The following is a 25,691-nucleotide window of genomic DNA, read 5'->3' as shown; positions in this document are numbered from 1 at the left end:
CTGAGGGACTTGAGTCTGTTTTCTTTAGAGAGAAGAAGGTTAAAAGGTGACTTAATAGAGGCATACAAGGTGATTAAAGGATTAGATAGGGTGGACAGTGAAAGCCTTTTTCCTTGGATGATGATGGCTAGCATGAGGGGACATAGCTTTAAATTGAGGGGTGATAATTATAGGACAGATGTCAGAGGTAGGTTCTTTACTCAGAGTAGTAAGGGCGTAGAATGCCCTGCCTGCAACAGTAGTGGACTTGCCAACATTAATGGCATTTAAATGGTTATTGGATAAATATACGGATGATATTGGAATAGTGTAGGTTAGATGCGTTTTAGATTGATTTCACAGGTCGGCACAGCACCGAAGGCTGAAGGGCCTGTACTACACTGTAATGTTCTATGAAAAGACCAGATATATATTTGCTGATCGCGAAGATAGATTGGAAATTAAATTATGAAAAGGAATATAGAATAGGTTAAGTGAGTGGACAAACAAAAATTGGCAAATGGAGAATTATGTGGAAAATGTGAACTTGTCCACTTGGTAAGAAGATTAGAAAAGCAGCATTTTATCTCAATGGCGAGAGAATGCAAAACTCTGTGGTATAGAAGTGTCTGGGTGTCCAGATCCAGGAATTACAAAAAAAATTGATTGTTTATTGCCAGGAAAGTGGTATATAAAAGTGGGGATCTTTTGCTGCAGCATTAGTGAGAGTAGACCTGGAAGACTGTGTAGAGTTTTGGTCTTATTAAGAAAGGCCATATAGGATGTAATTACATTAGAAGCAGATCAGAGAAAGTTCACTCAACATACTCTTGGGATTGGGGGTTATCATATGAGGAAAGGCTGGACTGGCTGCACTAGTATCCACTGGAGTTTAGAAGAATGTAAGGTGATCTTATTGAAACAAATAAGATCCTGAGTGGGCTTGACAGAGTGGATGCTGAAAAGATGTCTCTCCTTGTGGGAGGGACCAGAATAAGGAGGTGCAATTTAAAAATAAGAAGCATCTCATTTATGGCAGAGATGAGGTGATGTTTCTTCTCTCCGAGGTTTAAGGGTCTATAGAACTCTCCTTCCCTGACAGTGAAGGGACACAGTTATTGAAAACTTTCATGGCAGTCGTAGAGCAGACTCAAGGGACCAAATGGTCCAATCCTGCTCCTAATTCCTATATTTATATGTAAATTAGCTGGAATATTCTGACTAATATTGGATACCATACTGCATTGCATTTACTTTTATAAGTACTTTATTCCTTTTTTCATAGAATCATAGAGTCCCTACAGTGCAGAAGGAAGCCATTCAGCCCATCGGGTCTGCACCGACCACAATCCCACCCAAGCCCTATTCCCATGACTCCACATATTTATCTGGCCAGTCCCCCTGACACTAGAGTCAATTTAGCATGGCCAAATAACCTAACTGGCACACCTTTCGACTGTGGGAGGAAACCAGAGCATCCGGTACAAATTCCACACAGTCAGTGACCCTGAGGCCAGAATTAAACCTGGGTCCCTGGTGCTTGAGGCAGCAATGCTAACCACTATGTCACCTTGCTGTCCTTTATTTCAGTGCTTTAAAGAGGATGAAATGATTGAATACAGGAGTTGGGACATCTTGTTGAAGTTGTACAAGACATTGTTAAGGCCACACTTGGAATACTGTGTACAGTTCTGGTCACCCTATTATAGAAAGGATATTAATAATCTAGAAAGAGTGCAGAAGAGATTTACTAGGATACTACCGGGACTTGACGGATTGAGTTATAAGGAGAGGCTGGATAGACTGGGACTTTTTTCTCTGGGGTGTAGAAGGCTGAGGGGTGATCTTATCGAGGTCTATAAAATAATGAGGGCATAGATCAATATCTTTTCCCAAAGGTAGGAGAGTCTAAAACTTGAGGGCATAGATTTAAGGTGAGAGGGGGGAGATACAAAAGTGTTCAGAGGGACAATTTTTTTACTCAGAGGGTGGTGAGTGTCTGGAACAAGTTGCCAGAGGTAGTAGTAGAGGCGGGTACAACTTTGTCTTTTAAAAAGCATTTAGATAGTTACATGAGTAAGATAGGTATAGAGGGATATGAGCCAAATGCAGGCAATTGGGACTAGCTTAGGGGTTTCAAATAAAAAGGGTGGCAATGGACAAGTTGGACTGAAGGGGCTGTTTCCATGCTGTAAACTCTGTGACTTTACAGGAAGATTTAATATTTAGGTACCAGGAATGAGGGACTTCAGTTATATGGAGACTACAAAATTACAGATTGCAGAAGCTGGAATCAATCTCCTTAGAACAGTAATGGGAAGGGGATATTTAATAGAGGTATTCAAAATTATGGAGCCACATTTCCACTGTCAAGAACATCAATAAACAGTGTACATGGATACAGTTACCTAACGAGCCCCCTACGGAGAAATGATTTTCTTTTGCTGTTATGGGCTGGCACAGTGGTTAGGACTACTGCCTCACAGCACCAAGGACCTGGCTTCAATTCCAACTTTAGGTCACTGTCTGTGAGGAGTTTTTCACGTTCTCCCTGAGTCTGTGCGAGTTTCCTACGGGTGCTCCGGTTTCCTCCCATAGCCCAAAGATGTGTGGATTAGGTAGAAACGCCATGGGATAGGGCGGGATGGTGGGCCTGGGTAAGGTGCTCTGTCAGAAAATCAGTGCAGACTCCATGGGCCAAATGGCCTCCTTCTGCACTGTAGGGATTCTATGATTCTACGTTCTGGAATGCATCCCTGAAAGGAAGCTGGCACACGTTCAATAGTAACTTCAAATGCGAACTTGACACAAATTTGAAAGTAAATGTTTTTCATGGTGGTGCGAGAAGGGCAAGGCATTGGGATAAATGATAGTCCTTTCAGCGAGCTGCCATAGTAATGGGGGCCAGATGGCAGGGACTTTAATGAAATAACCAGAAAATTCTGGTAACGTAGCAGATATGTTAGCACTGGAACCAGAAAGGTGGGTTAATATTTTGGATAGGTATCTTTTATTTTAGAGAAATCAAGCTCTGATGTGGTAACCACTAAACAGATGACACTTCCCTTCTCCTTGAATTTTCCACTTCTGGGTCTAGACTGATGTCCACTACAAACCCATCAACTCACTTTACTGCTTCAATTATACCCTTCTCACACCACTTCCCACAAAGATTTTGTTCCTTTCTCCATTTCCGTTACACTCTCTCCAACAATGCCACCTTTCAATCACAGCTTCCAAAATATTGCCCATTTTTTTGATGGAAACATTCTCTTTGGGGTAGTCAAGACTCTCAACTGTGTCCATCCTATTTCCCATCTTCCTGAATGATGACACAATCCCATTTTGTTCTTTGAACCTCTGTGTTTGCTAGACCAGCCTGTATCATTTCCGAACAAACAAATACATCTTCTCCTTTCAGGATTCCAAAGAGTTTGCTCCATACGTGACCCCCCCAGTCCACTCCTGTATCACCCCAGACACTTGTTTTCCTTCTCCAGTATCTTCCCACTAAAGCAGAAGACAAAATCTGTCCTTTCACTTGTTCCTGTACCTTTTGTTCCCGTAACATCTTCTACTTATGTCAAAAGGTCATCAACCTAAAACATTAACCAACCTTTCACTCTCTACAGATGCTGCCTGATGCACTATAACAGCTTGTGTGGTTTTTGGCAACCTGCAGTACTGAAGTTTTTCTCCACTGTCTCAATGCCTTGGGAATCCTGTATTTGGTAGTATTTTTCAAGCTATTGAGTGCTGTAGATGGAATTCATATAGGTGCAATTCTATATTGTCAATGATGGGAAGGTGTTTGAAGTGCCAACATTTATGGTTTTTCTCCTTTTAGTTATTTCCTCCTCTTCATCTTCCCAAATTCCAAATACTCCATCCTATCCTTACAATCCAGAGGCTTTTAAAAACCAAACTTGCTTCTTGATTGTCAGTAGCACGGTGGCAGTGGTCAGCCAGGGACGCGGGTTCAATTCCAGCTTTGGGTGACTGTGTATGAGGAGTTTGCACATTCTCCCCATGTGTCTGTGTGGGTTTCCTTTGGATGCTCTGGTTTCCTTCCACACTCCAAAGGATGTGCAGGTTGGGTGGATTAGTCATGGTAAATTGCAGGGATAGGTTGGAGGTGTGGGCCTGAGTAAGAGGTTTCAAAGAGTCAGTGCAGACTTGATGGGCTGAATGGCCTCTTCCTGCACAGCAGGGATTGTATAACTGACATCGCCTTTCCCTTCAATTTTTTTCAACCTTCGATCCCTCTATTGTGCTTGCATAGGCTTATCAATCTTAAAAAGAATCCTTCTGAACACACTGACACAGAAGAGTGAGCAAGCAAAAGCAATGGATACACTACCTGAAATTATACCCATGGGAAGCCTTGCTGTCCTGGGTTGCAGAATCAAGCCTCCTGAAGGAATAATGAGGTTTACATTCTGAAGCTGCCTTATCCAGGTCACAGTTCCAGTTTATAATTACTCCCAGTATTCCTCCCTGTGTAATATAGGAACAAAGGATAGGATGAGAATCAATGCATCACTCGAGACAGGATACAGTTCCTCCATTCAATTCTCAGATCAAATACTCCCAACTGTTTTGTGCTGTTTGGACCCAGACCCAAGGACTTGTCTGCAGGACAAAGTGGATTTTAGAAATGGGAAAATTGATGAAAACTTTGAACTTTTGCTGGATTATTTTTGATGATTAGCAAGTGTCTATACAAAACTTTCCTCCAAAGATTACGGTGAATGTACCGAAATCTGCAGATTGTAGTCTTTGGTGGGAATGGCATCAATCGTCCAACTGATTTTTTCTTTATTCCATTCTTCCCATGTGTTTTTAACATGGGGCTGGATTTTTACGGGGCACCATATTCTTTGCACGCCCCCCTGAACCAAAGTGTCAGCCTGCCCACTCGACCCCCAGCTGTCCCAGGGATATAGGGAAGGATTATCCAGCTTGGAAGCAATGTGGCAGGGGAGCAGCATTCTATCATTTTTTTTCTGCGCTTGCGCAATTGGCGGCACTGATCGGAGCTGCAGGATTTTGGGTGCGTTAAGCCCCATCCACAGGCTTCTACAGTAAAATTTGGACTCGGGGGTGGGGCAATAGTGAGGCCATTGCCCCCCCCCCCAACATTACTGACCCCCTTATCCACTCCCCCCCGCCAGACTGATCGCAGACCCATCCCCAACCCTAACCCCCTCCACTGGCCTCAGGTAGAGAGCCATCAAACACTCGGCACCTACCTCCTCACTAACTGCTGCTCGAATCAGACTTAGATGGAGCATGTCTACTTTGCCCCGATTCTGGATGGGCAAACGCGGTGGTAAAGAGGGAAATGCCGGTAAAGTTGGGTGTGCTGCCCATTAAGTCAGTTTAAATGCATGCAAATGCATTTAAATAGCCATCGCACCCGTCTTGGGCAAATCTGATTGTGGCTATACTTGGCCTTGGTAAAGGGAGAACTGGCAGGGAGGTCGACGCGGGTTGCGCTACCTGCCTCATGTCCGACTTTACCAAGTTCCCGCGCCCAAAATCAAGTGCAACTCGATGGTAAAATTCGGGCCCTAAGAGTGCAATATTACCACCTGTTCATGCTACGCTCCCACTGCAATGAGGTCAGAGAATTTAGCATCCAGCCAAATCCCAGTTTATTGCAGCAGGATGGGAAAATCCTACCGGCGTGGGCGATGGGAACATTCTAACCCTGGGGTGGGAGCTGGGGAGGGAGGGGACAAGGTCTGGCAATTTGTTTGAGAGGGTTGGGGGGGCTGATGGAGGCTGATTCTGCAGGGCACTGGAGACTCCTCCCTTCTTCCCCCGCAGCGTCCTGTGCAGTGAAACACACCACCCAGGTCTCCTGTCCATATGTCCGTCCTTGGCCTTTTGCAATGTTCCAACGAACCCCAACACAAACTGGAGGAACAGCACCTCACCTCCCGACTGGGCACTTTACAGCCTTCTGGACTGAACATTGAGTTCAACAACTTCAGAGCGTGAGCTCGCCCTCCACCTTCACCCCATTTCAATTTTATTTCATTTCATCTCGTTCATCCATTTAGCATCTCCCTTCAATCTCACTTCCTTTTTACCACTTCTCCGTTCTCACTCTCTACCTTGTCTCCAACCATAACCCCCACCCCCACCCCAACCCACGTGCCACCCTTGCCCTTCCCCTCCCCTCAGGGCAACTGCCACATTCCTCAGGTAGTCCTTTAAACATCTGTACCTCTGTTCTGCCATTCACACATTTTGATCACTAAATGCATATTTTTAACACCTTTCTCAGCCTTCTTCATCACCATTCACATTTCCTTTGTCCAATTACAGCCCCCCCATCCCCCACACTCATTATATTAATCTTGTCTCATTTTCTTTGCTCTTGGCTCTGACGAATGGTCATCCAGACTCTACACATTGTTTCTATTCTCTCTTCACAGATGCTGTCAGACCTGCTGAGATTTTCCAACGTTTTTGTTTCAGATTCCAGCATCTGCAATATTTTGCCTGTACTGCTAATTAAGCTATTATTATATCAGGTTAGCGTTTTGTACTGTTTCTAAGAAACTCCATAAGGCTAACACATAAATGCAAACTTTTTTCAAATACACAGAGGTCTGATGTAAAACTATCTGATTTAAAACAATCTAACCGATTTGTTAATTAATTAATTCTAATCAATCATTGGTGATCATTTTTCAGCATTCTGTAGATTCTGGAAGAGTTCCAATGGATTGGAGGGTAGCTAGTGTAACCCCACCTTATAAAAAAGGAGGGAGAGACAAAACAGGGCAGTTAGCAATGACATCGATGGTGTGGAAATTGCTAGAATCAATTTGGATAGTAGTGACAGGATCAGTCCAAGTCAGCATGGATTCACTAAAGGCAAATCGTGCTTGACAAATCCTCTGGAATTTTTTGAGGATGTGGCCAGTAGAGTGGACAAGGGTGAACCAGTGGATGTTGTGTTTCTGGACTTTCAACAGGCTTCTGACAAGGTGTCATCATAAGCTTTAATTTTTCTCATTAAACTCTTGTGTGACACCTTGTCAGCGGTATCCCATAGTCACTGCCTGCAACTCTGAAAATGACCCATTAATTCCCACTGCTTTCTGCCTGCCAGCCAGTTCTCTATCCACATCAATACATTACCCCCGATACCATAAGCTTTAATTTTTCTCATTAAACTCTTGTGTATCGGGGGTAATGTATTGACGTGGATAGAGAACTGGTTGGCAGACAGAAAGCAGTGGGAATTAATGGGTCATTTTCAGAATGGCAGGCAGTGACTATGGATACTGCGGGGTTCAGCACTGGGACCCCAGCTATTCACAACATACATTAATCATTTGGACAAAGGAATTGAATGTAATATCTCCAAATTTGCAGGTGACACTAAGCAGTGTGTGCTATGGGGAGGAAGAGGCTGCAGGGTGACTTGGACAGGCTGGCTGAGTGGGCAAATACAATATAAGGTGGATAAATATGAGGTTATCCATTTTGGCAAAATCAGGAAGGAAGATTATCTGAATGGTGGCAGTTTAGGAAAAGGGGAAGTTCAACGTGACCTGGGTGTCATGGTGGGGTGGAACAGTCGCTGAAGGTTGGTATGCAGGCGCAACAGGTGGTGAGGGAAGCTAATGGCACGTTGTTCTTTATAGCAAGAGGATTTGAGTATAGGAGTAAGGATATCTTGTTGCAGTTATACAGGGCCTTGGTGAGGCTACACCTTGAGTATTGTATGCAGTTTTTGGTCTCTTAGGCTGAGGAAGGACATTCTTGCTGTTGAGGGAGTCCAGCGAAGGTTCACCAGACTGATTCCTGGAATGGCAGGACTGACAGATGAAGAGAGACTGGATTGACTGGGCTTACACTCACTGGAATCTAGAAGAATGAGAAGGGATCTTACAGAAACATGTAACATCCTGATGGGACTGGTCAGGCCTGAAGCAGGAAGAATGTTCCCGGTGTTGGAGAAGTCCAGAACTAGGAGTCACAGTCTAAGAATAAGAAGTGAGCCATTCAGGACTGAGATGAGGAAGAACTTCTTCACTCAGAGTTATGAACCTATGGAATTCTCTACAATAGAAATCTGTTGGGGCCAGTTGGTTAGATATATTCAAGAGGGAGCTGAACTCAGCTCTTACAGCTAAAGGGACCAAGGAGTAGTTGGATTCAGGAAGTGCATGATCAGCCATGAATGGTAGTGGAGGCTCAAAGGGCCGAATGGCCTACTCCTGCACCTATTTTCCATGTTCCTAAGTTTCCAATCTGCTGTGACGTGGTTCCGAGTTAATGGCATGGGATTTGGGACTCCAACATGGGGTTCAAGCCCTCACTTGCTGACTATGGGGACAGTTCAGCTACTTTTTCCCCCAGAGATGGCCACCTGATTGACAACTTCCAGGGTGGACCCAATCGGAGGAGCAGCAGTTCTGAAGCCTCAGCAGCCGCAGAAAAACTGGCCGCTGCTGAGACAGGGAAGAGATTGAGATGCGTCTTGGAGAGGTAAGTTTTAAAACTAAAGTCCTGAGGGACCAAGCATGCGGTTTCTTCTGAATGACCTTTTGGGCTATGGGTGCGGCCTTCCTGTCCCTGACCCCCTCTTTTGAGCCATGTTGACTCCGGCCTCTAGCAATGCGCTGGCAGCTTGTATTTTGTTTCTCTAAACAGGGCCTTTAATTTTTTAAAAAGATTGCTGCTCCAGATTGGTGGGCAGCTGCTAGCAAACTAACCTGTCCACAAGTGGGAGGGGGGAGCCCAATATTGAGCTCCGTTTCCCTGGCCCATCTCTTGCTCATTCCAGGGCCAGGAAATTGCAGTCCAATGAGTGAGAGGTTACAGAGAAAAACAACATTCTTGATAACCAGGCTTATGGCTCAATGTGGATGGAAATCGTCGTACCGTTTGGCTGAGGCTGTCAAAACTCTGTCCTGCTTTCTCAATGATTAAACTCAAAGGAAAAATGGGACAATAAATATCGGTCTCTTCATCAAAAGTGCATTTCTTCAAATACGCTGGGTGTCTATTTTTCTGAATGTTTCCTCTGGGAATAAAAAAGATCAGAAATAATAATAAAAAATAAATAGTAACAGATTCTGAACTTTGCTATTGCTTAAAATCGACAATCCTGATGGTAATTGTAATGATGCACATTCACAGCTTTCAGTACAAACACAAAACATATTTATCGATAGGAGAAACTGAGCAAGAGGACAGCATCCCCACGGTGACCCTGGTCCCTACATATCTTCTAGATGTCTTCTGCCAAAGAGAGGACTCTATCCCCTGGGGCGATTATCTATTATTGGTCCCTCAAGACAGGTGACCCTCTTCTGCAATGTTGCCCTGAAAGGGACATTCACCACATTCCCTCCCCCTTTAACTCTTTTATACAGTCTCCAATAACCAAGTTACAATATAACTACCTGAGCTGGACAATTAGAAATCCAGTCTTTGATGGTTTTTCTATCTCCGGATGCTTCCACAGGATTGACATTAACAGGAACTGCAATAATGGGTACCCCTTCTTGTAGTCTCACAACACCAGGTTAAAGTCCAACAGATTTATTTGGTAGTACAAGCTTTTGGAGCGCTGCTTGTTCATCAGGTGAAGGAGCAGAACTCTGAAAGCTTGTGCTACCAAATAAACCTGTTGGACTTCAACCTGGTGTTGTGAGACTTCTTACTGCGCTTACCCCAGTCCAACACTGGCATCTCCACATCATGGCTACCTCTTCTTCACAGGAAATTCATTACTATTCTCTTCCATGGAGACGTCAGTAATGTCTACAACAGGTCAAGCAGGTACTTCCAGGAGTCAGATAGCTGTACAGTCCTGTGGTTTTGTCTTCATCACTTTCAAAAGATGTGCCCATTTCAGCAATTTTGCTCTTGCATGAAATCTCATTCTGCTGTCAATTTCAATGTTTTTTCCTCTTCAATGAATTTCTCAAAACCAAGCTTCTCTCTTCAATCTCTTATTCTCCTGATTCAATTCTTCACTGGACTTGTCCTTATTTTCTAGTTGCTTTCCATTGAGTTCAGTTCATTCTCCATCATCTCGTTTAACTCTCCTTCTTAATTTTGTCAAGTTTTGCAACTGTTTTTTCAAGTTTTCTGTCAGTCATTTCATCTTGTTTCATTGTCTTCTCCTGAGCTTTAAATCTTGCTGATTCCTCTTCATGTTAAGAACATAAGAACATAAGAAATAGGAGCAGGAGTAGGCCAACTAGCCCTTCGAGCCTGCCCCGCCATTCAATAAGATCATGGCTGATCTGTCGTGGCTCAGTTCCACATTCCCGCCCTCTCCCCATAACCCTTAATCCCCTCTCTTATCAAAAACCCTTCAACCCGCGTCTTAAAAATATTTAGCGAGGTAGCCTCCACCACTTCAACGGGCAGAGAATTCCAGAGATTCACCACCCTTTGAGTGAAGAAGTTCCTCCTCAACTCCGTTCTAAACCGCCCCCCCTTTATCTTGAGGCTGTGCCCCCTAGTCCTACTATCCTTTCTGAGCGGGAAGAGTCTCTCCACCTCTATCCTATCCATCCCATTCATCATCTTATACGTCTCAATGAGATCTCCCCTCATTCTTCTAAACTCTAACGAGTACAAGCCTAATCTATTCAGCCTCTCCTCATAGCTCAACCCCCTCAACTCCGGCATCAGCCTAGTAAACCTCCTCTGCACTCCCTCCAAGGCTAAAATATCCTTGCGTAAGTACGGCGCCCAAAACTGCACACAGTACTCCAGCTGCGGCCTCACCAGTGCTCTATACAGCCGCAGCAAGACCTCCCTACTTTTATATTCAATCCCCCTCGCTATGAAGGCCAGCATCCCATTCGCCTTCCTGACCACCTGCTGCACCTGCAGGCTGGGTTTTTGCGACTCATGCACAAGGACCCCGAGGTCCCTCTGCACCGTCGCCTGCTGCAGTTTTTTTCCACGTAAGTAATAGTCCTTCCTACCATTATTCCTACCAAAGTGGACCACCTCGCACTTGCCAACATTAAATTCCATTTGCCATTTCCTGGCCCATTCGCCCAGCCTATCTAGATCCTTCTGCAGACTCTCCACACCCTCCGCACAATTTGCCTTTCCACCAATTTTGGTGTCATCAGCAATGTTCAACAGTTCCTAATTTCTTTTGAATCTTTAATTTCTGCATTTTGTCTGAGGGAATCATCATGTTCTTACTGGACATTTCACAAATGGAATCTTCATTTCTATTGGTCTTAACTTCCACCTTGTTAGTTTCACTGTTGGTCAAGTCTGTTTCCAATGAAGTGTTGACTTGTTTCCATTTCCAATTCTCTTCTTAAGGGGTCTTATGTTGCCCTCCTTCCAGGGGTCTTTCAGTGCCTCTTCCTTGAGATCTTTGTTGCTTATAGATCTTTTTGAGAGTTACCCTCCATGTGGAAGCTTCTCCGATTTTCCTGTCTATAGCTGTTTTTTCTTGTGGTTGTTGCATTAGATGTATTACTATTTTAAATCCATTACCGCTCTAAGACTGTCATTTTTTAAACTGTCAATAGCTACTGGTTCTCTGTTTTTGCCACATTTTTGCAACTTTGACGCGAACTTGACTGTTCTTCTTTTCCAAAGCTCCAAACCTCTCCTCTTTATTACTGGAAAGCTCTCTCTGGGATATCTGTAGCTCTTCATTTTCCCTGGTGACCTGGAGAGTCCATTTTCTCCATGTCTTTGATGTGGCTGTTTCTTCTGTGAAGGGATTGTTTTAAAAATGCTTTCACTTCTTTCCTTTTAAAAAGTTGAAGTCTTCTCCCCCTTCAAAACCCCAGAACTTTGCTGCCTGCAATCCCTCAGTGTAGGAGGGGCCACTACCCGGACCCCCTCCCCTGTAGGCACCATTTGGATCAGGAGCTCAGCAATCTCAGCCGCTTCATTATCCCACTTCTGGAGACCTCAAAGGTTCTGTGGATGTGAATGTTTGGGGAAAACTATTCTAAGGGATTCAGGAAGTGATCTCTCCCTGGTATCGAGGGCATTAGCTATGAGGAGAAGTTGGACAAACTTGGTTTGCTCTCACTGGAGCGACAGAGGTTGAGGGGAGACCTGATAGAAGTCTACAAGATTATGAGAGGCATGGACAGAATGGATAGTCAGAAGCTTTCTCCCAGGGTGGAAGAGTCAATTACCAGGGGGCACAGGTTTAAGGTCGAGGGGGCAAGGTTTAAGGGAGATGTACGAGGCAGATATTTTACACAGAGTAGTGGGTGCCTGAAACTCATTGCCGGGGAGGTAGTGGAAGTGGATACAGGTAGTGACTTTTAAGGGGTGTCTTGACAAGTACATGAATAGAATGGGAATAGAGGGATATGGTCCCTGGAAGGGTAGGGAGTTTTAGTTAAGTCGGGCAGCATGGTCAGTGCAGGCTTGGAGGGCTGAAGGGCCTGTTCCTGTGCTGTAATTTTCTTTGTTCTTTGATCCTGATCCTGCAGTGTGTCTCCTGAGTTTCTTACTCTAAACACTGCTCTGTGTTCTCTTAAAAAACTTGCAGCAACTCTTTTCTATTTAAGTTCCTTTTTTTTCCAACCTTAAAGTCACAGCTCTTGCCTCTGTTGGCTATTTTCTTTATATACATTTCTAAACTTCTGACTGCATGAGCCAGTTCCGGTCCACTCCACGTCTGTCCCCCAGGATCGGGCTATTGGGTGCCCCCCACAGTGGGGTTATTGGGTGCCCTCCCAGGGTCCGGCTATTGGGTGCCCCCCCAGGGTGGGGCTATGGGTCTACTTGTCAAAAGACAGGCATTCGGGTGAGTATTTATTTTTCTTTAAACTTCGATTAAAACATGATATTCACAGGTACTGGGGCCAGAGACTGTGTCCTTATAATCTATCCCAACTTGGTTGCCAAATGCACTGATGCACGTTCATGGACTTCAGTAGAAACACAAGAGGTATTGATAAGAAAAACTGTACAGAGGCCAACAGTCCCACAGCTGTCCCAGTCCCTACATGTCTTCTAGATGTCTTCTGCCTCAGAGAGGGTTCCAACCCCTGGACTGATTACGTTTGTCCTAATTGGTCCTTCAAGACATTGTCCTTAAAGGGACAATCTCCACAGTAATTCAAAATAAACTGCATCCTTTCCTAAAATTAGTATTGTCTAAAAGAGATACTCATGCAAAATATAATCAAATATTTGTCTTTTATTTTCATAAAAGTCATAATTCCTGTGTTTTTAAATGAAATGCAATTAAAAATTTTAATTAAAAAGAAGTTTTGTAAATTATTAATAAACAAATTATTAAATCCAGTCCAGTTTGTTAGCCCCAATGGGACAACGATATCCCTTCTCTTTATATCACAGGACATGGAAGTCATTGGAAGCTCCAGTGTCAGCCTGATCATACGGGAGACTTCTTTTTAAAATTTTCCACCTTTTCTTCCTGTGCCTGAAGAAAGCGGGAGCGACATTTCAGAATCGGGATCTTTCTGTATCCCTTATGACAAGGTTTCCCAAACTTTTACAGCACAGGACCTGTTCCCAAGAATACTGACACAACTCGGGAGAAATTCTTATGTTGAAGAGTCAAACCACAAAAAAAGATTGTTTTTGTGCAATTGTTGCAAACATACAAAAATCAATGTCTTTTCTATTGTTTATTGTGTATAGATTTATTATAATGAAAAAATTCTCTTATTTAACAAATACATAAGTCTTACCTTATTCTTGTTATTTTCAATGTGGGAAGTGATACTGTTTCTTTTGCCCACAAATTCATCTCGTATAAGGAGTGTTGCTGGAGAGCTGGACACTCGCACACAAACTTTCTGCCTCTCTTGTGCTTGCACACATACTCCCATCTCTGTCCATTTCACGAAACCTCACTTCCACATCCCTCTCACTCACATACCCACACTCCCACATCCCTCTCACTCACATACCCACACTCCCACATCTCTCTCACTCACACACCCAAACCTTTCTCTCTTCCTTTCCTTGGCCCCCACTCCTCGGCCCACTTCCTGATCCTCAGCACCCAGCCTCCAGGTTGTCCTCTCCTCTGCCCCATGGCTGTATCTACCTCACTTCACTGCCCACTCTCACCCTGACTCTGTCTCTATTTCTAGCTTGCCCACAGAGGCCAGCTTCTCGGTGCACTTGCTGTTGATAGACTGACTAATGTGCCTATTGGTAAACAAGTGTGAAAACCATCTTTGTGGAAGGACAGCTTCTTTTTCAAATTTAAAATGGCCAGATCTACCACAGAACCTCTGGATGCAGAATCCAGTTTGAGAAACACTGCCTCATACAGCACTTAGCTCCTAGGGGGCACAGCCTCAAGATAAAGAGGGGGCGGTTTAGAACGGAGTTGAGGAGGAACTTCTTCACTCAAAGGGTGGTGAATCTCTGGAATTCTCTGCCCGTTGAAGTGGTGGAGGCTGCCTCGCTAAATATTTTTAAGACGCGGGTTGATGGGTTTTTGATAAGAGAGGGGATTAAGGGTTATGGGGAGAGGGCAGGAATGTGGAACTGAGCCACGACAGATCAGCCATGATCTTATTGAATGGCGGGGCAGGCTCGAAGGGCTAGATGGCCTACTCCTGCTCCTATTTCTTATGTTCTTATTATGTTCTTATACAATATTTAACTTCCCTTATACAGCACTTGGCTTTCCTTCCCAGTTCCCATCCTAAATTATATTTTAAATTGGCACTCTTGTCCTAAACTCTTTGTTTGATATCCATTCCCAGGTCGCAAGCACAGACTCGAGTGATTCCCAGCTGACATTCCCACAGGTCAGGGGAGCTGGGCAGAAGCAAAAGTTGGGGCAGGCAACCCCAGAACAAATACACCAGCTGCCAGGCACAGGGGCAGAATGGGTGCAGGACCTATGTGTCTGGCACTTGTTTAGATAACTTTTTAAAAATTAACAAAAAACACCCCCTCCAAATCTCACCCTTCACCACCCCCCCATCCCCTATGCCCAATCTATCCCACCCCACAGCCCTCAGATCTTTTAGCCAACTTAATTATCCTCTACTCACTCCATTGCCCTGACAACTCATGCCAACCTAGTATGGTTGGACAGTTCCTTGATATCTTTGTCACTTCCTGAATAGTCTTGATAGGTTGGACAGTTGAACATTTTCCAGACAGCACGGTATCCCCTGGACAACTCCAATGAGTTTGTGTGTAAAAAGTGCATAATCGTGTTCACTTTTAACAATCCCAAATAGTGCCTCTGTTCTGGCCAGTCCTGTGATTTTCACCACACTGAAGAGGCTCTGCAATGGCAAAACTCTGGGCCACACTCTGTACCTCTGTGACTTTAGTCTCTTTTGTGTGCACCCCCACCTCCTTTAGTTTCTATTCTTTATCTGTGAAACAATCTGTTTATCTACATCAATTAAATAGAAACTGTGAATGCAGGTTGTTGCACTGTTACGTGGCGCTGTGATATAGGACTTTCAAAGTGAAGGATGTCACACCATTTGCCACAATGTTCTGTTACGTAGCACACATTGTTCCAATGACATTTTGCTAACTTCTTCCGCCTGTCCTTCCCCCACAAATAACAGTGAATGCTTTCAGCAAGATTGATTTTGTTCTCTGACTGAAATTTCTAACATCCAAAACAAAGGTTTAATCAAAAGGGAAAGAAAATCAAATCATAGAATCATCATAGAATCCCCTAGAGTGCAGGGGGCTGTCATTCAGCCCATCGAGCTTGCACCAACCACAATCCCACCCAGGCCCTTTTACCATAACCCCCACTTATTTACCCTCTTCGAACCCTGACACTAAAGGGCAATTTAGCATGGTCAATCAACCTAACCCACACATCTTTGGACTGTGGGAGGAAATTGTAGCATCTGGAGTAAACCCACACAGACATGGGGAGAATGTGCAAAGTCCACACAGACAGTCACCTGAGGCTGGAATTGAACCCGGGTCCCTGGTGCTGTGAGGCAGTAGTGCTAACCACGGTGCCAAAATAAATTGCGTATTTCTTCATGGGGGCACGGAGGCTTGAGAGCAATGAGGTCTGACTGGTAAGTCGGGAATTTGCTGCAGTTGGGAACTCAGGGCTGAAGGGGAGGCTGTGCTGCTTTTCATTTGTTTTTTGCAGCCTGCAGAACTGTTGAGTGTTCAAGGTTTTAATCTAGTGAGTAGGTAGATAAATGCTTGGGGAAGTTTGAAGATTTTATCCCTCATGCAAGCACAAGTTACTAGTACTGGCAAGATAGAAATATTGTGTTAAATGTATTACTTGATGAGTTGAACTACATGGTATAACTACAGCCAACAGATCAGTAATATTCCTAAATTTGAAATCTTTTCAATTAAACAAATCATCATAAAGATGGCAAGGCAGGTGATGTATTGCTACTGTAATATGTGGGATCAGATGGACAACTGTCTGATCCATGGCAACCGCATCTTCAGTAAACATCTGCAATCGGAAGAATCTTGGCGCTGAATTGGCGACGTGGAGTCTGTGCTTGCCATCTACCCAAGAGGGGGAGAATTACCTGCACACTTTGTTTCAGGAGGCAGCCACTCTCCTTAGGTCCGGTTTATTCCATGAACAGGGACAGGAAGATGTGACTATGAGTGAGGCAAGATTGAAGGTGCAGAATGGAGGACCATCAGCCCTTGCAGTTGTCTAAAAGGTACAAGGTTTTTGCAACCTGTGACAAGGAGAGCAGGGACCCCAAGGAGGATGAGTAAACTGTCCAATACAACATGGTGCAGCAAGTCATTCAAGTGGAGGGAGTGAAAAGGAATATAGTTGTAGTAGGGGACAGAATAGTTACGGGGATAGATACTTTTCTCTGCAACTGAGTATGAGTTCCGAAGGCTGTATTGCCTGCCCAGTAGGTGCAGGTTAAGGACATCTTCTCTGGACTGGAGTGAGAGCAAAAGGGATCCAGTTATTGTGATCCACATGGGCACCAATGACATAGGCAGAATTAAGATAGAACTCTGCATTCTTTTTGCCAGAAAATGGGCGGAAAGCCCAATAATGAGTCTATCCAGGCTGATCTTCCATAAAAACCCCATGCTGTCAGCTCTTGGTGAACAACAGGTACATATAAATAAACATTAGTGTTGTTCTTACACGGGTATATATAGCTTTTAGTAGAACCTTTATATATGTATGTAATAATCAGTGATGCCTCTAGATAAGAACATACACTAGGAACTTCCTGAGGCATTCTCCCAATTGTCTACCATAATTTCAATGGAAGGCTAGTGAAAATGCAGTGAACCCTGCAGGGAATTCCTGGTAACATTCTTCAGTAATGACTGATCCAGCTATAAAGCTTTCAATGATATTTCTGTGAAGACCGTCTAGTGGTTCTGAGTTTTGAGCAATGTCCCATAAAAACTGCCTTGTTGTTCACACTTGGTTAATAACAAGTAAGGTGAGCTTCCTGCGCAAAGGAAAGTATAATCTGCTGATCATTAACCACACAGCACCTACTGCGGTGGTGATATGCTTCAAAATAACAACTCCCACCTTACTTTGTGAACTCAAACCTGGGGAAGTGAATACTGTTTTTGATGAATATGGTGACATTCTGGGCCTTTGTCAATATAGAATCCCTGAAAAAGTAGAGAGAAAATATGATTTTACAATAGGGAAGTCAATAGAATGGACTATAAATATCATCCTGTAGTAAGTAGCTCAGGAACCTTCTTAGTGCAAAAAAGACTCAAGGGAAAACAACCTAACTTTAATTAACAATTAATTGAACACTAGAAAACTCCACTATAATCCTGGTGAATTGGCACAAGAGCCCCTTTCAAGATTAATACAACCCTGGGATTCAGTGGTGAACCCGGAATTCCATCAAGAATCTCCACTTTTTAAATCCAATACCTTTGCGATAAAGAGCGGCATTTGTTTTTGTACGTGTGCACTACTTTTAGTAACTTGTGTACATGGAAATTTACATTTCATTGAGCCTCTACACTTCCTCTTCTCCCTTGGATGGAAAAAAATCTTGTGAATTACGCATCTTGGATCCATGCACGCTCCCATGATAAATTCCTAAATCAGTGGACCATCATCTATTCAGTACATTTGTCTATGTAATTTCCTGTTTCTGCCTACATAACTCCTGTCTAGAATATCTCCTCTTTCCACAGTTCCCAACATTTTTGTTGCCTCCAGAAATCTTAGGATTCTGTCTTGGTGGCTGCACTGTCAGATATCCCACCCTTAATTTCAACAAGCAAACTGGGCCTGAAAGATTCCCTGTTGCGAGTTCAATTTGTATGAGTAACGGGAGGCAGTGACATAGTGCTTTATCACTACACCCAGGGTAATGTTCTGGGGACCTTAGTTCGAATCCCGCCATGGCAGATGGTGAAATTTGAATTCAATAAAAATCTGAAATTGAAAGTCTAATGATGACCATGAAACCATTGTCAATTGCCGTAAAAACCCACTTGGTTCACCAATGTCCTTTAGGGAAGGAAATCTGTTGTCCTTACCTGGTCTGGCCAACATGTGACTTCAGAGCTACAGGTCTGAAACTGAGGGCATTTAATTCAGAGGCAATTAGGGATGGGCAGCAAATGCTGGCCTTGCCACTGACGTCTACATCCCATGAAGGAATATTTTTTAAAAGCGTGTAGTGTAATTTGGACATGTACAAAGCCCACTGCACATTACCAGTGCTGCTCAAGGAGGTTCAATAAAAAAAATGTGCCACATAGCCAGGAATCTGTCTATTAGGTAAAATTTGCTTTATTCTCAATTTGGGCTTGTATTATTCTGTTCCCTTTCTGGGGCTTCCATGTTTTGCACCCAGCTTATTTTGACTGAGAATAAGATTTAATTCCATTTTGGACATAGATGTTAAAGCCATTCAATTCCCCCTGCCTGGTATTTCAACCCATTGCTGAGTTAACACAGGGTGTGCTTGGCAGCCATTTGGGAATAGATAGTGAAAATAGATAGTGAAATAAAGGGTTAATAACAACATAAGTTATACTATAAGGACTCAAAATGCAACTGCTCAGTTCATCAGTTTTATTGAGTCATTTGTAGGGAAACTATATCCATACAAGATGGAGTATTAGCTTCCCAATCAACTACAATACATCAATCTTATACTGTTATACAGATAGTAGTTAATTTGCACCTACCAATCACAGATTAACATGACTGATCAGTATAAAATACCTAATCAATGTACAGTGATTGTACTATTACGTTCACACTATAGCTATGTCCTTCAACACTGAGTCACAATGGACAATGTGGCACCAGTATCTTTTCTCAAGTAGCATGGAATATTTTTGTTTGTTCATGGGATATGGGCATCACTGACTGGTCCATCATTTACTGCCCATCTCTGAGGGCATTTAAGAATCAACCACAATGCTGTGGTTCTGGACTCACATGTAGGCCAGACCAGGTTAAGGACGGCAAATTTCCTTCCCTAAAGGGCATTAGTGAACCCGATGGGTTTTTACAATCGACAATGGTATCATGGTCATCATTAGACTTTTAATTCCAGATCTTAATTGAATTCAAATTTCACCATCTGCCCCAGTGGGATTCGAACCTGGGTCCCCAGAACATTACCCTGGGTCTCTGAAAAACTAGTCCAGCAACAATCCCACGATGACACTGCCTTCCCTGACTGCTGTTTGCTCATTTTAACAGTCTGGAATATACAACAGTGACTAATAATAAGCAGCAACTATCAAGCTTTTTGTTACCTTTTTGAATGTTCATTCTCCACTGGACACCAGGCCTGGATCTCACATGTCTTTATTGAATCGTGGTGAGTTACACACCTCCCAGTTTTCCTTCCTGTGCAGAAACATCATTGTTAACTTTATCAAGTGCAATCACAATCCATACTTTTTAAATTACTCTTTTGTATTACGTCAATGTATATTCAAACTCATTTGCTAAAATATTGGAGGAAGCCTATAGCTGAGTCTTTTCATCTGAAACTCAAGTTTTATAAGCACTCATTTCCACAGGATAGCTGACACCATCTTTGACTATCAGAACAGGGATCCCTGGGAGAATAATACTATTTTCAGGGGGTCTTCAGGAATGTGATATACACAAGTAGTCTCCTGCTAGAAAACTTTGAAAATTAAGGTTAATCTTGGTCAAGTACAAGAACAAAAACTTGCACTGATATTGTACCTTTAATGTACTAAGCCATCTCAAGGAAACTTGTATAAGTCTAGCCTTACACTGAGCTACATGTTATGTTGGGGCTGTTGAGCAAAAGCTTGGTCAAAGAAGTAATTTTTAAGGAACATCTGAAAGGAGGAGAGATAGAAAGGTTTAGAGAGGGAACTCCAGAGCTGAGAGCCTTGACATCTCAAAGTGTGGCCACCAATAATGGAGTGATTCTGACAGGAAATCCACAACAGGATAGAATTGGAAGAGCAAGTAGAACCTCAGGGAGTTATCAGGTTGGAGGAGGTTACAGAGATAGATCAGGGCAAGATGGAGAGAAAGAGGAGTAAGTATGATATTTTCAAAAATGAGTTGCTGCCAATCAGAAGCCAATGCAGGTCAACAGTACTAGAGTGATTTGTGAACTGGAGCTGGTGTGAAGAAGACAGAGTTTTGGATATGTTCAAGTTGACAAAAATTGGAAGATAGGAGACCAGCCATTAGGGCTTTGGAATAAGGACATCCTGAGGTAACAAAGGCATGGATGAGAGAGTTTCAGCAGCTGAAACAGGGGTGGTGTTGGGCAATATTACAGGGGTGGAAGTAGATGATCTTGATGATGGGAGTAAGTATGATCAGAAGCTCATCTTAGTATGAAACCATGATTGTAAATGATTTGTTTCAGTCTCAATCACCAGGTAGAAGTTTGGAGTCATTGGCCAAGGAGTAAAGTTTGTTTGGGGTTGGAGGGGGGGAGCAAAAGACTATGGGCTGAACTTTCTGGCCACGCTTGCCCCGAAACCGGAAAATCCTGCACAAGGTCAACAGACCTTTGTATGGTCCATGTCCCGCCCGCTACGATTCCTGTGGTGGGTGGGATGGGAAAAGCCCTCTCAATGGCTTTGATCTTCCTAATAATTATATGGGGAAATTTCTGTTCATCCAGTACTGGATATCAAACAGAGTTCTAATTTAGAAACAGTGGCGAGATAGGGCTGGGTGCCATCAACATGTGTGTTGAAATGGTGTTTGCAGGTTATGTCATCAAGGGAAAGCATGTAGTTGGGACATGGGAGATCATGGATACAGAGATGTTACTGTGCAGGAACTGGAAAAGGAGCCATTCCAGGTGATTCTGTGGATACAATAGGAATAGATCAAGTGAGTGCAGTTCAATCTATTAGGATGATAGAGGGCAAGTGTTGGAGGAGGATGGTGTATACAATCATAGCAAAACAGACAGGTGCAAAGATGTGGAGCTTCCAATGTACATAATTATATAGGACTATATTTGTGTTCTTGCAGGGCTGTTTCAGTATTGTAGAATGATGGAAACCTGTTTGCAGGGATTCAGGAGTTCTGGACAAGATACGCACTGATTTTGAGGGGAACATTAAAGGACTTTGGAAAGGAAAGGAAGGTTGGATCTGGTAAAGTAATTTGTGAGGACCTGAGGGGGGGAATAAAGGTATTTATTTTGAGGACTGAGGTGATAACCTCAGATTAGAAGGGGAAGAGAAAAATGCCAGAGGAGAGAGAAGTGCAAATATTTTGTAGAACTTAAAAGTCATTCTTAAGGAGGACTGTTTCCAAGTACCCATGGACAGCAAAGATCATGATGTGGAGATGCCGGTGTTGGACTGGGGTAAACACAGACAGAAGTCTCACAACACCAGGTTAAAGTCCAACAGGTTTATTTGGCAGCAAAAGCCACCAGCTTCCGAAGCGCTGCCCCCGGGAACCCAAGATCCTGATTGAGGTCATCCTCATGTGTGCGGAACTTGGCTATCAGTCTCTACCTTCATGACACACGACAGTGCAGAGTCGCTGAGCAGAGACTGATAGCCAAGTTCCGCACACATGAGGAACTTGCATTCATGTCACGCTATCTGTAACTCCTGCGACTTGCCTGGGCTTGCAAAATCTCACTAACTGTCCTGGCTGGAGACAATACACATCTCTTTAACCTGTGCTTAACACTGTCTCCACTCACATTGTCTGGACCTTAAAGACTTGATTACCTGTAAAGACTCGCATTCCAGCCACTATTTTGTAAATTGAGTCTGTGTTTTTATATGCCCTGTTTGTGAATAGAACACCCACTCACCTGACGAAGGGGCAGCGCTCTGAAAGCTAGTGGCTTTTGTTACCAAATAAACCTGTTGGACTTTAACCTGGTCTTGTGAGAGTTCTTACAGCAAAGATCAGTCAAAGCATTCAATGGTAAAGTCCCTGAAGCTTGCAATATGCGACAGCGTTCTCACCTATTTCCCCACTCTATCGGACAATTAATAATCTAAAAAAATGTTTCTCAGAGCAGGATTTTCCAGGATCAGAGAATCACGCCCTGAGGTCAACGGAACTTTGCATTGTCCACTTTCTGCCCACTATGATTCCTACAGTGGATGGGAAAACTGTTTCATGGTATAAATAATGATTGTGTAGCTCATCTCACTTCCTATTACCCCTGTCTTTGCATCCCCAGCCAACCCTTTCTCAGCCTTGTCTGTTCATACTGTACCATTTCCAAGCAATTCCATCTCTCCAGCCATACAATCTAAGTCAGATGTGCATTTAGATCCAGGAACGTTGGCACTCTAGGGAAGAATTTAATACAGAAGTAAGTACTTTTTATTAAATAAAACACTTTTAAACTGGGGACTCAGAACTTGACAATAAAGCATAATAAAATTACAATTCTTGGACCGAAGTTTGGTTCTACTAAATTAGGATTCTATAACATCCAATTACAAGATATAAAAAGAAGTGACATATTTGAAATAAAAACTGAAAGTGCTGTAAATTAAAGCATCAATAAAAGATAAGGCAGGTTAGGGATCCTTCATCAAAACCAATTAGACTGAGAACTAACCACACAAGGAATGTGGACAAACTTCTAACTTGCTTTTTAATGATGTTGTATGAATGCGTTAATGAGCTCTATCACTCATGTCTGAAGTGATTTATGACTGCCTTGAGCGGAGTGTGATGGGTAAGTAAAATTCTTGGTGCCACCTTGAATGCAAAACAAGGAGGTGATATTGGAATTAGAGTCATAGTGGTTTACAGCCTGGAAATAGGCCCTTTGGCCCAACTTGTCCATGCTGCCCCTTTTTTAACCCCCTAATTGTAAAAGATCTTAATCTGAAATTGGAGTATTGAACACACGTCTGAGCATTAATTATAGGAAGGATGTACATACCATTGGAAAGCTATTGTTTAGATTGCTGGATGTTACCAGAGATAAAGAACATTAATTGTGACATGAAGCTTGAGGATAGATGATGCTTTTCACTAGTGCTGAGATACAGGAATGAGAATTGTTACAATGTAACCAATGATAACATGCTGTGAGGGTCAACTGATCAGGTAGACAATGTAACCAATGAGAAAATGATGTGCTGGTCAGTTGACCCAGTATAAATAGAAAGCAGATGGGGATTATGGGGAGTGTTTATGGCCCAGGGCGTAGCCCAACTGATGGTGTAATGAAGTTTCTTTATTAAACCTTTTATTTACTTTATGAAGTTACTTCTTCTATTGCTTGCTACTGGAGTATTGTTACTGCCGGATGAGCAAGGTAGGATCATTACAGCACATAAGGAGGCCATTTGGCCCATCATGTCCAAGCCAACTCTCCCAAGGAGTAATTCACAGATTGATCAGGTCTTCAAGAGTCTCAATAGTTGTGATGATGAAGAGTTAATTCCACCGGTCAGCGGTGGTAATGAAATGGTGTATTTTACTTTTATTATTATTGTAAATTTAAGGAGAAATTAAAAACCAGTTAGACAGAGGGCGGTTACAATGCTGCAAAGTACTGTTGATACACAATACGCAAAGCATTTTAAGGGAAGGTTAGATAGTTGCTTTAAAAAACAGTGGAATATTAAAATTTATGGCAAGTGAGGCAGAAAGTGAGATTCAATTAGATCTCATGTAGAGAAAGCTGGTGAAGTTTTGGTGGACCAAATGATCCATTTCTGTACAACAACATTCTATGTTTCTATAAGTGAGCAATTTATGAAGGAGGAGAAAGTTGTGTTGTTAGTTTGCTGTATGTGCAGACTGTCAGGACCTGTCACTCTTACATCAACACTACTACAATCTGCACAGAACCCTGAGTAATGGTTGTGAAATTCCTCTTGTTGTGAGCCAGGGTTTGTGTCCATTGGTGACATGGCTGGAATTTGCAGATCAGTGGGAAGAATTCTTCTTTCACAAGGATCAGGCACATGTAAGCAGCACTTTGGGCAGGTCTCTGAGCACACCAGGCCTATGCCTGTGACAAACTCTGGCACTTGCCACCTCTCGAGGGATTTACTCAGATCATGTCCAACTAGACTTCAACATTAGGCCTATTCAGGCCCTGGACAAAGAACCAATCTGCAGCATTTTTAAAATAAAATTTACGTTTGGTGGTCCAGGAACCTGGCCTAGAATCCACTGGTGGGGCCCAAATATGCCCTTGTACAGTCTGCACGGCTCACTCACTCAGGGCTACATCTTGCTGGAGTCTGAGAAACAGCAAGCTCTAGTTTAGAGAATCCCCGCTCTCAGCTCTGCTCCTCCATCTGTCATTCACCTTGTAAGGAGGGGACTGAGGTCCAGTCTTTCCACGGGACAATAATGAAATGTTCAAAGGCAGTGGATTTGCAGCACATCCACACTTCTACTGTTTTCTTCAGATCACTATTGGCTATTCTATCACCAGAGATAAGGGAGACTAGCTGACACCTTCCGTGACGGGAAATTCTGAGGCTAATTAGTCTGGTGAACCTCCAGCCTTACCTCAGGACAGGTGTGCAGTCTCTGAAATGGGGTCGTTATAGTTCGCACAGTAATGCTAAAAACATCTCGCCCCTAGAATGAAAGCAGAGAGATACGGTCATCAGCCCAAGTTAGTTGGGAAGAATTAAGGGTTCTATGAGAGCAGTTTGGATGTCACAGGTAAGCCATCAGGAGAGGTGGGAGGCAGAGAACTCATTCCCATGCAGGCAATGAGAGCAATATCCTCAAACCCATTTCCTCTGTTAAATTAAGATTTCGGAAACTGGAATGGTGCGAGGGGCTGTGTGGACAGTGTGAGATCTGTTGCCACAGAACTGCCCTCACAACTCGGGAAAGGTGCAAACCAGCATATAAAAACTTCCTGTTAAATTTCCCAGTACAGGTGGTGGCTTATCCCACATGAGCACACAATCCAGGCTTACCTTTCAATGCAGTACTGAACGGTTACGGCCCAATTGTAACTCTGTGCAAGTGGACAGGTTAAAGCAGGTTTGGACTGAGTATATAGAGTGACAGCTGTGATCAGTTCAATCCACGCAACATCTTCATGTAATAATATAAAATAATAAACTCACTACATCTCCCAAAACAAAATCGCTCCCAACAACCTTGCAGCTTTCTTGTTCTAACCAGGTTACAGTTCACCCTTGCAGACTTCTTCTGATTTCTTTAATACATCAGTTCCTATCTCTGACGTTCCTTTGCTCAAACAGTCACCACTAAACACCTGGAAACAGCGACCGACAAACACAACGGGCAGGATTTTACGGCCTCGCTC

At 43.3% G+C, this 25,691-nt stretch overlaps 1 protein-coding gene across 4 annotated transcripts in view; it reads right to left on the bottom strand.

The window, feature by feature from the left end:
- p2rx2 (purinergic receptor P2X, ligand-gated ion channel, 2) overlaps positions 1 to 25,691 on the bottom strand; it is a 62,658-nt gene that overhangs the window by 25,620 nt on the left and 11,347 nt on the right. For 2 of the 4 annotated variants that reach the window (XM_080208183.1, XM_080208180.1), the window contains exons 3-8: positions 24,914 to 24,985; positions 22,644 to 22,719; positions 19,702 to 19,795; positions 17,491 to 17,571; positions 8,890 to 9,031; positions 4,340 to 4,476 (exon numbers count right to left, since the gene is read on the bottom strand). In XM_080208183.1, coding sequence (XP_080064309.1) covers positions 4,340 to 4,476; positions 8,890 to 9,031; positions 17,491 to 17,571; positions 19,702 to 19,795; positions 22,644 to 22,719; positions 24,914 to 24,985 — 602 coding nt within the window. The remainder of the gene's footprint in view (positions 1 to 4,339; positions 4,477 to 8,889; positions 9,032 to 17,490; positions 17,572 to 19,701; positions 19,796 to 22,643; positions 22,720 to 24,913; positions 24,986 to 25,691) is intronic. The other 2 variants (XM_080208181.1, XM_080208182.1) reach the window with 2 other exon arrangements.

This window comes from Carcharhinus amblyrhynchos, chromosome 20 (assembly GCF_965287045.1).
Source record: "Carcharhinus amblyrhynchos chromosome 20, sCarAmb.v2.hapA, whole genome shotgun sequence".
Taxonomy (NCBI): domain Eukaryota; kingdom Metazoa; phylum Chordata; class Chondrichthyes; order Carcharhiniformes; family Carcharhinidae; genus Carcharhinus; species Carcharhinus amblyrhynchos.
Note: the sequence above shows the minus strand (reverse complement) of the source record. Positions and strands in the feature narration are given on the sequence as shown.